Here is a 14,323-nt window from a genome sequence, read left to right on the forward strand (position 1 = left end):
GACCACAGAATACTAGGATTTAAAATATGTGATATTATTTCTAAAATTGTAATACCTATGTTTCTTTTTACACAGATTGTAAGTGTTGGGAAGCATGTAAAAGGATATCATTATATTATTGCAAACTTGGTAGGTATTGTTTATTTCATTACTTGATAGCAAAACTGGTTAACAAAGCAATGCATTTGATCTGTAAGCTTGATGGCCATATTTAAAATGAATATTTGATTTCCAGCTGAAGATTTATAAGAAATAAATTTGTTCTGTTTTGCCCCTTTTCTGGTGTTGCTCTGTCACCGCCCCTATCATTGTATCATTCAACAACATGTCAATCTCAAAAATGTTGTCTTCAAGAGCTTTCTGAAGTGGAGTTGGTTAGTACTGCTCTCAGCTGTGGGCTGTGAGCTTTCCAAATAGTCGGGCCCTGGATATCCAAAAATGTGATGCCATTTTCCTGTTATTTGATGATCTGTTGCTGTATAATCAGTGGGTTGATTAAATAAACTTCCTTACTGTCATAGATGTTATGATTAAACATCCTGCCATGCACAGTCATGCCAGCAATTCTGTAATTTATGATGTCAGCAGTGATGTTATCAATAACTCGCGCCATTGCCATGACCTGATATATTACATCGCACATCATATGTTCTATGACATTAGTGATGCTATCAGTGATGTCATAGAACATATCATATGTAATGTAATATGTGAGGTCATAGCGAGGGTGCACGCTATAGTTACTGCATTGCACTATAAAAGGTGAATTTCAGTGTTTTTGTATTTTAAATGTTAAGTTACACTGACATTCTTACCTAACTATAATGTCACTTTAACATTAGCTTTTTCAAATAATTTATAAGAGGTTTTTTTAAGTAAAGTAAGAAATTGTTACTATACCTAACTATAATGTCATGTTTGATATGTCAGTGAATTTCTAATTTTTTTTTGCGTAAAGTAAGTTTTTATCACCATACATACTAATGCCAAACTCCGTTGCATATGGCCTTCGGCGGCCATGCTCTGCACCCATCTCTGACAGGCAGCACGCACCCTGCTGTGCATGGCCTTCCACCGTGTACACCGTGGAGTTGGAGCAGGGCACAACCTGTCCCAAGTGACTCCCCTGCCTCTTATAATTTTTTTTAACGTTTTTCAACCTGCAGGACTTTCACTGGAGTAGGGGTATCAGAGCAATTCCCCCCTCCCTTTGGTTTTTAATTTTGATTGGGGGGGTTGGGAAGGTCCATAGGGGTCTGGGTACTCTTATTGTGCCTCATTATACCATATTTCTTTCCTTTTAAGGACACGAGGACCTTGTCCTTTAATGACAGCCACAATATTTCTATTCATGTTGTGGTCAACTTTAATGCCTCAAAACCTCCACAACATACTTTTGACTCCCCTAAAAAATATGAAATATGTTTCCTTTCTTATAGTAATGCCTGGAATTTTTAGACTTCGCTGAATCGTTCCTTTCTAAGTCACTGAGTTTTGCGAATGGGTTACAATATGGAAGTCGCAAGTTCTGTGGCATTTTTGGGTAATGGTAAAAAATTAAGCCATTTTATACATTGGTCACAAAATTAACAGTGACTGGCACTCCCTGAAGAAGGTATTGACAACTGTTAATTGTTGATCACCTTTAATCTGAAGCATCCTATTCCTAAACAAGGTGCATTTTGAGAGGATAGAGAATGTTCTTGCGTTTGACTCTTCAATAGCAGCTTTTTTTGGCAGCATACGTGGCTCTGTTCCTCATTTATTGACTGTTTGACTGTGGTGCGCTGCCTTTTTAGGTTATAGTGGTGATCTCATTTATATTGCACTCTTCTGCTGAATGTGGTGCTTAATCAATAGTATGGTATCTGTACGGTACTCCACAGACCTTAACACACATACAGCAATTGTATACTAATGCTTTAAAAAATGCAATTTTCTAACTTCTGGTTTGATTTCACACAATGAAATGTACTTGAGTTTGAACTACATCTGTTTCATTTCAAATAGGATTTGTCAAGCAGGGCTATTTTTCTTTTGAGAGTGAAAATGTAGGAAAAACACTTTACATTGTGATAGATTTGTGCTCTTTAGTTGTGTTTTGCTACTCTTTCTATATAGTGGAAAAAGATTTCATAGCATGTGTATGGACAGATAGTTAATGGGTAGAGTGAAAAGGGTCAGGTAAGGGATTGGTTTATAATGAGGGTTAGAATACTGAAGGACATGATTCTCTCCGCTATATGATGTTTAGATGATGAACACCTCCAGAGCAAGGACCGGCAGTAGTGTTGCTAGGAGTGGCCGATTGAAGAGGCGGATGGTAAGGCGGAGATAGAATGTGTGACGCTTTGGACTGGGAGAGCCAAGAACATTTGTGGATATAAAAACAAGCCATGGCAAAGCCTATAGGTTTGACGTTCACACTCAAACACTGATAAAATAATTAAACAAATGCCTGCTGCAGTGCAAAATACTTAAAAATGGCTTGGCTTGTGTATAAAATGCACAAATGAGATGAAGAATTAAATGGGTAATTATTAAGGGCACTTCTTAGTTATAAAATAAACCCCCATGCATTTCCGATAGAGGCAGAAAGATATACCTAAGTAGCCATCAGAATCACGGTGAGACTAAAATGCTCGTATTATCTGATGAAAGATGTGATTGACAATGTCTCAAGCCAATGACGGAAGTGCCCTGAGCCACAGAAGCAAGCGCTGAAAAAGGCTGACTCAGAACTCACTTTCTCTGAATATAGAGTAGGTGCTGATTATAATACATTAAATATGTTTGCCTTGAATGGTGCATTTGCCCTTACATGCCAGTCCTAAAAAGGACAATGCAGTGTCTCCCTAGTTAGGAAAACATTGGGCCATATAATTATGTCTTGCAGAAGAAATCGCTCTATCAACAGCACATGCATGCAGATACCACAGCTCCAAAACAGTGCAGTAGTTGGCACAGCATGGTTATTCCTTTGGGAAGAGGAAACCCTTGTCAGACATAATAAACACCTCCCCATTACCACTACCAATAGGTTTCAACACAAGTCTCAGTCAAACTCTACCCTGCCAATGGTGTCACAAACAGGAGGCAGTTTACCAGACAAATGAGTGTTAGGTTTAAGCAGTAGCAACAATTTGAAAATCAGGACAACAACATATTCAAAGTCCCATACCAGTTTAGAAAAATAGAGTAGAAAATTGTAAAAAAAGGTAACAGAATTATTAAAATTGGATAAGGGTAGCCCAAAACATGAAATAATAATTGTTAAGTTAAACAGTGGCTAATAAAAGTAAAACACCCATATAAAATCTGTGTTCATGGTTGGCCAGGACGTAGTCAACGTTTCAGGCTGACCGCAATGAAGCAGGTGTCGGATACACAAAGTAGGTTGACCCTGTCAACATTTTTGCCTTCTGACTTAGTCTACTTTTTTGGAAGTACAGCCTTTCACCGAGGCAATGTCCAAGAATGCAGATGGCAAGAGTGTTTAGTTTTTTGCTATTAATGTACAGCTGAAGCCATTTTTAGCACTAAAAGCTAAGAGAGCAACACACCTCAGTTTCGTTTCTGGTGACATTGCTTCACTGCTAGAATAGATGATTTGCCACCTTATCCTGTTCCAAAGCTTTACCATCTGACATAGTCACTTTCTTGGTTCAGAAAATCTACCAGAGGGGCACAATTGGAACCCCTATCTAGGCAAGGCGCCATGAGAATAGATAGAATTGCTGTGAGGTGCTGATAAGGTGAAACAAAACTGCTGTTCTTGCCTGATTTCTGTTCACTCTTCTTGGGAAAACCTCAGCACTTTGTCCCATTTTTCTCCAACTGCTTGAAAAGTTTAGTCTTTGTAACTCATACAGGCACCAGGGGTGTTTGAGGCACCAGGTCTCTTGCCAATCAGGGCTCCTGCTGGGTCTAGTCCTCAGTCATCTTTTGGAGTCAGTCCTTGGTGCATGCACACAGGAGGTCTGCTATTTGACACTTGAACAGTTCCTTCCGGTGTCCCTGCAGGAGTCAGGAGGCCTTGCGTTGTTTTCTTCCAGTAAGCTCTTTGTTCTTTGGGTGTTGTCCTCCCTGGTCCAGGACTGTTGTGGGGAGGTTTAATGAGTTTCCAGTCATATCTTGTACACTAGCCAGTGAATATGATTTTTACAGCCCATTTTTGTATTCTCTTTTACCCTACTGCCACTTCCTATTGAACCACTTTCTCTTTGCTTAACCGTAAAAATTCCCAGAAGCCTAAATCCAAGATTTTAACTCCAGGAAGACCTCTGTCTCTCACTTAACCACTCCTCTATTTAGATGATGTGTCCTACTGTCTGTTAGTTCAAAATCTATCTCTCTTTCCTGCTGGGGTTTGAGCCAGAAAGCCTGTTAGGGCCCTGGGAGTGAATGGGAACTGATCCTGGCAGCCCCATTTGGCATCACCAAGTTAAAGTTCAATCCCAGGAGGCTATTACTTGTTGAATACTAGTTCTCGACAGTAACCCTGTCTTGCTAGGCCTAGAGGCCAATCCATTTTCCTCTGCGAGAAGTACTGTTTACCCTCAGCTATGGATGTGTCTTAGGCCTCTAGGATGAGCTGTGAGGGAAATTGATTCTAAAACAATTTCGTCTCAGGCAGCACAAAGTACACTTTTATAAATCAACTTTTCTATTGTCTAAATATAATTTCACTGTTAAATTAGGATTTTTGAAATTAAGTGGATAGTAACTGAATCCTGTTTCTAGCATTTCCAAAATGAGATGAGAAACAAAGCTTTTTTTCATATCTAGCGTAGCCTATGCAGAGAAAACAGCTTTATAGTATTTAGTCACTTTGAGGGTACACTCTTTACAGTGTGTAATATGCATTTTTTATATATTGAGCACCTAGCCCTGTGGGCTAACACGGCGAATTACCTGAAATATAAACGAACTCACTGTTCCCTATCACAGCAGTGCTTTTAAACAGCAGCCCAGCCAGAGCACAAGGATGCTCCTGTCGCCCATATACTTTTGTCATATTGGTGAGTAGTGTAAATACACACTGCACCCCATATATGATAATTAACTTCCTTGCATTGATGCATTTTCTGCACCATCTACTCTGGGCTTTCAGGAAAATTAGGTAGTCCAATTTTAACAGAGCCATTTTAGCAGCCGAGTACATGCAAAGTGGGACTGTATAGCAGTGACACAGAGAAAGTTCTAATGCCAGCAAAAATTGGCCCAAAAAAATAAGAAAAATCAGCATGATCGTGCGCAAAAAGGTGACGCTGAGTTTACAGTTTAGTGCCTGCACAATTTGGGCTCAGTTACGAGTATTTCACCTCGTAAGGGGGAATAACATGCTGAAAATGCATGTCCTCCTATTTCCAATGTTTGCAAACGGTATATGTGTGCTATTTTCTCCTTCCATTTATGCTGGGTTTCACCTGGCAGAAACCATTGGAGCAAACACCTGAGATATATGTTCCCACTTTAATCTCATTTTGGATGTCAACCAAGAACTAGCGCCTAAAACCGCATTACTGGACCATCATGATCAGGCCTGTCGAGATGTTTTAATATTGAAGATTGGCAATTATCTAGCGTTACAGGTAAGACGCTTCTTCTTGCAAACAGTTTGATGATTCATGCTCTGTTGGTGAAACTGACGACATATGACTTAAAACGTCAAAGTGTAAAATTTATTTTATAGGGATTCAAGGATATTTCTCTTGAAAGGTTCATGCATGGAGGAGCCAATGTAACAGGATTTCAGTTAGTAAATTTCAACACACCTATTGTCACTAGACTTATGCAGCGCTGGAAAAAACTCGACCAAAGGGAATACCCAGGATCTGAGAGCCCTCCCAAGGTATTTACTCAATTGTGCATGCTCAAGTTATGAACATATTGTATACACCACTTTGACAAAGATCATGGAAGCAAAACAATGTTTCAATAACAGATCTGTACTCAAAATGTATTGTGACCTCATTTAAGGCTCTATGAGAGTGTGCCCTGACACAATGTCCCTGCTGAATCCACCACGCATGGCAGGGTGGGCCTGGGCAGGTCAAATCTTCAAAGGCTGCATTTGGAAGTTGAACACTCCCTATCTGTTAGGATTATATTTTAATGGTTTTTTTGGAAATGAGCTCCCACTTTGCGGTTTGTTTCTGAAAAATAAAAAAGAATGGGACGCGGGCTGCTAAGACATGGGGCCTCTCCTGGCGTTAATTTCTAACTAAAGTGCTGTGTTGGCAGGAGCATTTTCCTCAGAAACGAACAGCAGAGAATTGTTCTTTCTGAACACAATAAATGTTCTGCCAAGTAGAGGAAGTTAAGTGGTCTCTGGCCCTGGAACTCCTGAAAGGCTAGGAGGCTTTGGTGGGACCATAAACTGGCGATGGTTTACTGCTCATTGCTTCTTAAACAGCCTGACCCCATCAGCGCACTGCGTAGCACTTGGGAGACTGGCATAGGGGACCTTACAGAGGAGGAGTGGCCAGAGGCCAGGGTGTCGCGCCGGAGCACGGTTATAGCAGCCAGATTCCATTTAATATAATTACACTACCTTCACAGGGTATACTTTACCTAGTGGAGGTTCAGGGGGATGAGGGTGACTGAGTCCCCCTCTCGCCTCTGCTGTCATGCTGCAGAAGGTGACTTCATACGCATGGTCTAGGGATGCGGCAAAGAGGCCCCATTCTGGATGAGAGTCACCCCCTGCCTAGGTTCTGTCCTGGGCTAGAGGGTCCATTTGGACCCGAAACCCATCCTACTTCACACAAGTGATGATTTAGACTAGAACGGATATAAGGGGGCATTACTTTAACTGAGGCTGTTAGTCGCCAAAGGGCATATAGTTCACCATTGGAAAGCCGATACTCCCCCGTCAGTGGGGGAGTAGATAAAGAGACTTGACCACTGCATGGGTATAGAGACACTAGTATATGCAGCCCAGGGTTGTCCCTGGAAATACAACAAAATCTGGCAAGTGTGGGCTGAATTCATAAGGCTACGATTGGAGCCAGTGTTTTCTGAGGTTGAACATGTGGCTGTGGAAATCAGGAGCTATAATGAGAGTGCTGATGGCGGAGACCCTCACGAGGTTCCATCCTAATCTGAATCATTTTGGGGCGGTGGGCTCATGAGGGGGAATGGGTAAGCGGGGTACAATGTCCGACTACTGTTGATTTTTAATTTGTTATGTAACCTGAATAAATACATGCATTGTTGAGGCATTGTATTGCCAGATATCCTGATGGTGTCAATAAATAGTGTGTTAAAAAAAGACTAGGTCATGTTGCACATTTATCAAAAACAGTTACAAGTCTAATGAGTGGACGACATTTCTGACATTTTAGAAACTCACAAAATCGCTGGAGTAGTCCAGAAATCCTGTGACACCTTAGTTTCCCAGTATTACTTACAAGAAAGATTTCCACTTATGGGAATGTGACAGTTCTCTGAGTGGACAAATGTGACACACAAATGCGTTCGACTTTTAACGTCCTCTTGAAGAAAGCCCTTCACGTACTTCGCTAAAACGTTTGGAGATGTTCCCTCATAATTTCCACCCTAAACACCTTCACTGCTGCCCTTCACAGGTTTGATTTCCACTCTAGAGTGGCGATACAGCTGCACATTGTGATTGGCTAAAACCTTGGTGTAGATTTCATCACAGAAAAATGCCTCTAAATCGAATATATTAATTTTCCATTTGCGACAATTCCCTATGTGAGAGCAAAATACCAACATTTCTGAGACTGTGAATCAGGAAAGAATGTTTCATCCCTAATGAATGTATTTGGGCACCCAAGTGAATCATAGGCGTGTTAATATTTGTGAACTGGGTGCTAAGCCTGATTGGGAGTTTGGCAGTAACAAAGCATTCTGGGGAAAGTGTGAAGGATCGGGGAGTGCCAGAATGGAGTTGGAAAGGCCTGCCATTGAATTATCCTGTAAATTAAGCATTTCCTCCACAAATTTATGAATTTCCTATTACCATCCAACTTGAAAACATGCCCTCAGCTATATCATTTACATCATTTTCTAAATGTGGCCATTGTAAACCCTACTACAATTGTTAATTCTACCAAAAAATATTTAATTGATGCACATATTGTTCCAGAATACATTTCACAGCACATTTTCTGTTTTCCCTTTTCTTTTCTAAATTTGTGGAAATGTGAATATGAGCAACTCCATTGCTATTGTTGTTTTCTATTACCATTACTCAGTTTTTCCATATTTGGGCACATCATTCCTTGCTGTATTGTTTCTTAGTTCAAAGTTAGAACCGATGTTGATCAATTTATCAAGATTTCTGTTGGACTGGCTAAGCAATTAGCTTTTCTGATCTTGCTTGTGGTTCAATATTTTCACCTCGGCACCAATCAATTATATTGTCTGATATCTCCATGCCCTGCATAATGGAATTGGAAAACGTAAGCGGTTTTAATATACTTGAAAGAGCAGTGGGCACCCTGTACATTTAATTCACATTATACAACAAATATTGACGTGTTGCTGAATGCTGCAAGGTTTAAACACTATTTTCTGGTATGTATTACTGCTCCACAAAAATGAAATGTTCTCTTCCTCTGAAATAGACACTGCTATTGTTCTCGGAAGAGTCTCTGCAAAGAATGATTGTAATTTTTTAGTGCACGATTTTAGGTCTCTGTTTATGTGGTAAGCGTAGAAAACCAACAATGATAAAGTGCAGGCAGCTGTAGGTGGATGTTTTGTACTCCACAAGTTACTCTTGGCCCAACAAACATTAAAGTAAACACCAAAGAAAGGCTATGGATGTTGTACTAGGCGAGGATGTATGGCGTTACAACGCATACTTTTACAACGCCTACCTTTACATCGCAAGTTTTACAACGCATACCATTACAACGCATAATGCTTTTGGGCGCTGGATAGTGTATAGTTTAATTTACTATTCCAACTCCAGTCCCCGTGGATAGTAGGGAAGGTGTTGGATAGTACATTAAACCTATTCCCTATCCTAGAGCGCCCCCCAGCGCTATGCGTTGTAATGGTTTGTGTTGTAAAAGTTGCGTTGTAATGGTAGTTCGTTGTAAAAGTTTCGTTGTAAAGGCTGTATACCACTAGGCGACACTCATGTCCTCATGTTTCCTTTTAATGAGTTCCACAGACCATGCTTCTGGCTAGAATGTCCTGCATAAGCTGGCTTCATTCAATAGCATGAATGAAAGGACATGTGGTTTCTTGCAGCAATAGACGAGGCACTGCAGTATCCCAACGAAATGTAGGAATTTGGGGATTTAGGATGTTTTTGGAGATCACAACTCTCCAGGACAGCAAGTGGGAGGACATCATAGCTCAAATATTCCACACCTGTTGCCAGAGATCATCGACCCATCAATCGCGATAGCAGCAGCCATGGGCGGAGCAGAGCAGCTGCAGTAATCTGACCCAACAAGTAGCCAAGATATAACTAAAGATTAATAAAGTTTTGAAGAGTAAAACAAGTTATCAAATGTATCCAAGTGGACTATGGGAATATATGTGTTTGATGAGTAATAGAACCCTCCCAACCCCGCCCATAAGCCTAAAACAGCAAATGAGGGGGCACTGATACTCAGCCACTAAGTAAAGGGGCATCACTATTAGTGCCCTATAACTTTGCCATGGTAGTACTGCTTCCAGTAAATATTGATGCAGAGGTGTGTAGTATGTACTGGATTCAATACTATGGCATCCTTCTGAGTGCCACATCTTAAATGGGAAATTGCCTGGTAATACCACGTTTGCATGATTTTGAATGTAAAACTCATACTGTACATTTTGTCCTACACAACCTTTACCAAGATTTACCTTGCAAAGTTTTTCTGAGAAAGAAAGTGAAAAACCTGAACAGTGTTTATAATGCTGATTTGCATTTGCTCCCCAGTTAGGATGACCAGGACACTTGTAATAATGCCTAATGGAGCATCTGGAATGTTTCCTCAACAAGGCCCACTGTGAATGTACACCTGTGTTTCCAAAGCACAGAAAACAAGACCTATCTATAGATCTATCGTTTTGATTCAGTTTGAATCTAAAATATACACTAACACATTGAGGTCCAGGTCAGCTTGATGTAGCCATGATCATGTCTGGGTAAAACAACATGGCGTTATCCATATAAGCAAAGTGCATGAACTAGTCCATGATCTTTTTACTGCACCTGTTATTCCCTATCAGTAGTTGCTACAGGTACCAAATAGACATTAAAACATATTCTGAAGCATTGTCTCTGGGCAGTGTTGATTAAAATGGGGATGCCTCATGGCATTGTTACACAGATGTAAGGTTTATTTGCATCTTATCAAGCTCCACTACCTTATCAATAGTTCTTTGACAACATGTCCATTAGCTAGAATCCACTGTTGTTTCCCTATGTTTAGACCACTTGCTCAAATGTTACAACTACAACACAACACAGCATCCAGTGCCCTGTTTTAAACATCTGGAGACTGCATTAAATGGAAGTGACCTCCTAGTTTATTGCATAGAGCCAGATTACATGTAGCATTTTAAAAAATATCACTGAAAAAGGGGAAATATCTCTTAATGTTCTATAAATCAGGAGAAAAAACAAATAGTTAGCTGATTCATGTCCTACCAGACCACTCGATGAAAGAAACATACTTTATATTGGGATTAGAACCATTAACTGTGTCCTTGTTGATTTATTTGACAAAGCTTAATCAAATCAAGATGGATCTAAACCAGATAGAAAACCAGCATCTCACAATGCTATGTATGATTAATGCCATAATGATGACTATACATTGATCAAGTGTTCACACTGTTGCATTTTTGCTTTAGCTTTTTTATTGGTGTAGATGTCTTAGGAATAACAGTCATTTCTTTAACAACTAGCCAAACAATATACAAAGAAACTCCTTTCTTTGGATCATGTTGCACTCCTAGGAAGAGAATATCCACTCAGACCTTCTTCTTACATTAAATTTGTAATCATAATTTCAACAACTCAAGTTATTCACTTATTTCAACTTTCAATCATATTGTACATGCTGTACTCTTTCAGAACATGTCTTTGACATCCCCAATACATTTTCGAGTTTACAATGCATTGTCAGACGAAAAAATCTAATATGAAACATAAACAGGTAATGAAATGTGCATGATCCTATTATCAAGACTTCTTTATCAACATGATATACCCTTTCATTTATAAAGTTCAAACCTGTTCTCAAAACATCTCTTATGTGTCCATAATCTATAATGTAATACACGTATACAATCTAAGTGGATTTACTCTAGGATATTGTGCTCTAAAGAAAGGAAATTCTCGAAGAATTGTGCTTAATGATGACTCTACTACCACATATATAATTCAGGGCTCAAGATGTGAAAGCACACATAGCACAAAATATGCCTTGTGGAGTATTAACAACTAAGGTGAGGGTTGGAATAAACCATTCCTGTCTCTTTAAACAAGTACCAAAGAATCTTAGTGGGTTAAGGTAAACAACTCTACTATCTAGTTTAACTATATGGCTATTGGTTACTGTCAACTAGAGATTGAGTAGCTGTTTAGAGACTCACAGCTACATCCTATTACCACACAGCCCATTACCTTTGTTCATGTAACTAGGCAAATACATTCCAAGAAATTTGAAACCTCAGTGTGCCCTTGGAAACTGAACCAACAATGGCTCTTTAAATCCTTAAAACTAATTTGAAATATTTATTTAAAAAAGTTCTGCTAAGCTAATTTGTTTCCATCTGTCAATGTGATTTAAAAAGACCTGTAAAATAGGGCATCGTACCCGTCATTCTATGAACATTCATATCATGTTTCTAATTTTGATGTGAACAGTGTGAGGAATCTCCAAACTTATTCGACGTTAGTTTGCATTACACGATTACTTGACATGGTAGCTGAAAGAGAAACTGATTTTTACTTGCCCCAATTACCACAATCATCATTGCCTTACTGTCCCTGATTAATAGACTGTTTGATACTTGAAACGGGTAATAGCAAATGCCCCTAGGCTCAATAAATTGAGAAAAAATTGTCTTTTAAGGTTTGTTGTAATCCTTTAATTTAAATCTACAGTGTCGTCTTCTATAGAATGTAAAACTAGCCCATCTGTTGATCTATGGCTTCCAAATAGTTTATAATACCTGTAAAATGAATACAAATATCGACGCGGTGGGCAGAAGGCCTACCTTCTTAAATGTTGCTGATCACGCTTGACTGATATAGGTGATATCAGTGTTCAAATTGCTTGGGTCAATGCAGAGTAATATGATAAATATAATAATTATTTCTCTTATTTGCTGGTGATAGCGTCTGAGTGCAGCCTTATAGGTAGTTTTTTTATTTATTTATTTTAGAAGTTTTCTATAGCGCTGTCAAGACCCAGAGGTATCAGAGCGCTTTACAGAAGGAGCATAGTATATAATCAACAGAAACATGACAAGTGAGCGATGTACAATAAACGAATTACATAATATAGAGCATCATAATTGTCGTGTAGAGCTTCTTTGGTTTCAAGGTTCTTAGGGATCATATAGCTCTATGCTTGCTGTCTGTCCCGTGTTGTCCACATCCAAGGGAACGGGTAAGGAATAATGATTTGAATTGACTTTTGAATTCCAAAAGGGAGGGTATGGTTCTGATGTGCGGAGGGATGGAATTCCAAATTGTGGGGGCGTTTCCAGTGAAAGAGCAGTCCGCTGTTCTTTTCCTTCTAGTGTTAGGTGGGATGAGTAGGAGGGAGTTAGAGCTTCTCAAATTTCTGGCCTGACCTGCCTTTTTGAGTTTTTTGGCCAGGTATTCGGCTTTGCCTGTATAGAGGGCTTTGTGGGTTAGGGAGGCCGTTCTGAAGTTACTTCGCATTTCTACTGGAAGCCATTTGAGTTCTTTAAGTGCAGGGGAGATATGATCTGATTTTTTGATGACGGTGATCATTCTGGCTGCCACATGTAATGTTGTTTTGATCGGTGCCAGATGCGCTTTAGGAATTCCTGTTAGGACTGCGTTCCCATAGTCCAGTCTTGACAGTACCAAAGATTGTGTGGTCAGTTTGAGATCCTCTGTTGGAATATAGGGTTTGATTTTGTTCAGAAGTCTCAGGTTAAGGAATGCACTTTTGGCCGAGTTCTTAATGTGTTTCATCATGTTCAGTTTTGGGTCTAAGGTGATGCCTAGAGATTTGACAGAGTCTGCTGGAGTAAGATTCCCTTTGAGCGCATCGATAGCCTTTAACCATTCAGCGATTTGTGGGTTATCCTCCTTGTTCGAGATGATTAGTGTCTTGGTTTTGTCTGGATTTAGTTTCAAGTGATTGTTTGTCAGCCATTCTTGCACATCTTTCAAGACGTCGTTTAATCTTTGGATGTCTTTGAGCGAGGTAGTTTCCAGATAGATCTGCGTATCGTCCGCGTAGAGGTGGAAGTGGATGTTGGCTTTTCTGAGTAGTTTGGATAGCGGTTCCATGTAGATGTTAAAGAGTTGTTGAGAGAGTACCGAGCCTTGGGAGACGCCCTTGTTGAATCGCTGCGTTTCGGAGGTGAAGTTCTTGATTTTGATTTTTTGTGTGCGATTGTGTATAAAGGAGGAAAACCACTTGAGAATTACCTCACAGAGACCAGCTCTTTCTTGAAGCGCCCCAATGAGGAGTTTGTGGTCCACCAAATCGAATGCTGCCGAGCGGTCAAGGAGAATGAGGAGGCAGCATTTAGTCTAGTGATCCATGGATGTCATCCATGATGTTCAGAATCGCAGTTTCTGTGCTGCAGCCTTTTCTAAAACCAGACTGGTGGGGGTCCAATAGGTTGATGTTATCCAGGTGCTGTGTTAATTGATGAAGTACGCAACGTTCAAGTGTTTTTGAGAGCAAGGGGAGGTTTGATACAGGTCTGAAATTTTTCAAATCAGTCGCATCTAGACCAGGTTTTTTTTTCGCAGGGGGGTGACTTGCCCCATTTTTAGGCAGTCGGGAACCACTCCATTTTTTAAGGACCTGTTTATGATTTTGCCCAAAAGCGGTGCAAAAGCGTGTTCCATTTTTTTGATTAGCAGGGGAGGAATGGGATCTGAGATATGCGCTGATGGTTTGGCGGTGGAAATCAACAAGATTATCTCTGATTCTTGCACGGGGCGAAAGCTCAGCCAGGGGGTGGGCGAAGAGCCAGGAGAGAGAGCATGGGGTACATCTGTGATACTCTTTATGGGGTGTGAGTTGTTGAGGGCTAATGATAGTTCGATTTTTGTGATCTTGTTGTTGAAGAAGTGGGTGAAGTTGTCGCAGAGTTCTTTGGACGCCTGTACGGATGAGGCCACTGG

The 14,323-nt window shown here is 40.1% G+C and overlaps 1 protein-coding gene across 6 annotated transcripts in view; it reads left to right on the forward strand.

Annotated features, from left to right (window-relative positions):
• Positions 1–14,323, forward strand: part of GRIA4 (glutamate ionotropic receptor AMPA type subunit 4) — a 933,658-nt gene that overhangs the window by 738,300 nt on the left and 181,035 nt on the right. For all 6 annotated transcript variants that reach the window (XR_013599810.1, XM_078657023.1, XM_078657022.1 and 3 more), the window contains exons 5-6: positions 76–129; positions 5,696–5,854. Coding sequence is in view for 5 of the 6 variants with exons in the window: in XM_078657023.1 (XP_078513149.1) it covers positions 76–129; positions 5,696–5,854 (213 nt within the window). In the remaining variant the exon portion in view is untranslated. The remainder of the gene's footprint in view (positions 1–75; positions 130–5,695; positions 5,855–14,323) is intronic.

The sequence above is a fragment of the Lissotriton helveticus genome, chromosome 8, assembly GCF_964261635.1.
Source record: "Lissotriton helveticus chromosome 8, aLisHel1.1, whole genome shotgun sequence".
Classification (NCBI taxonomy): domain Eukaryota; kingdom Metazoa; phylum Chordata; class Amphibia; order Caudata; family Salamandridae; genus Lissotriton; species Lissotriton helveticus.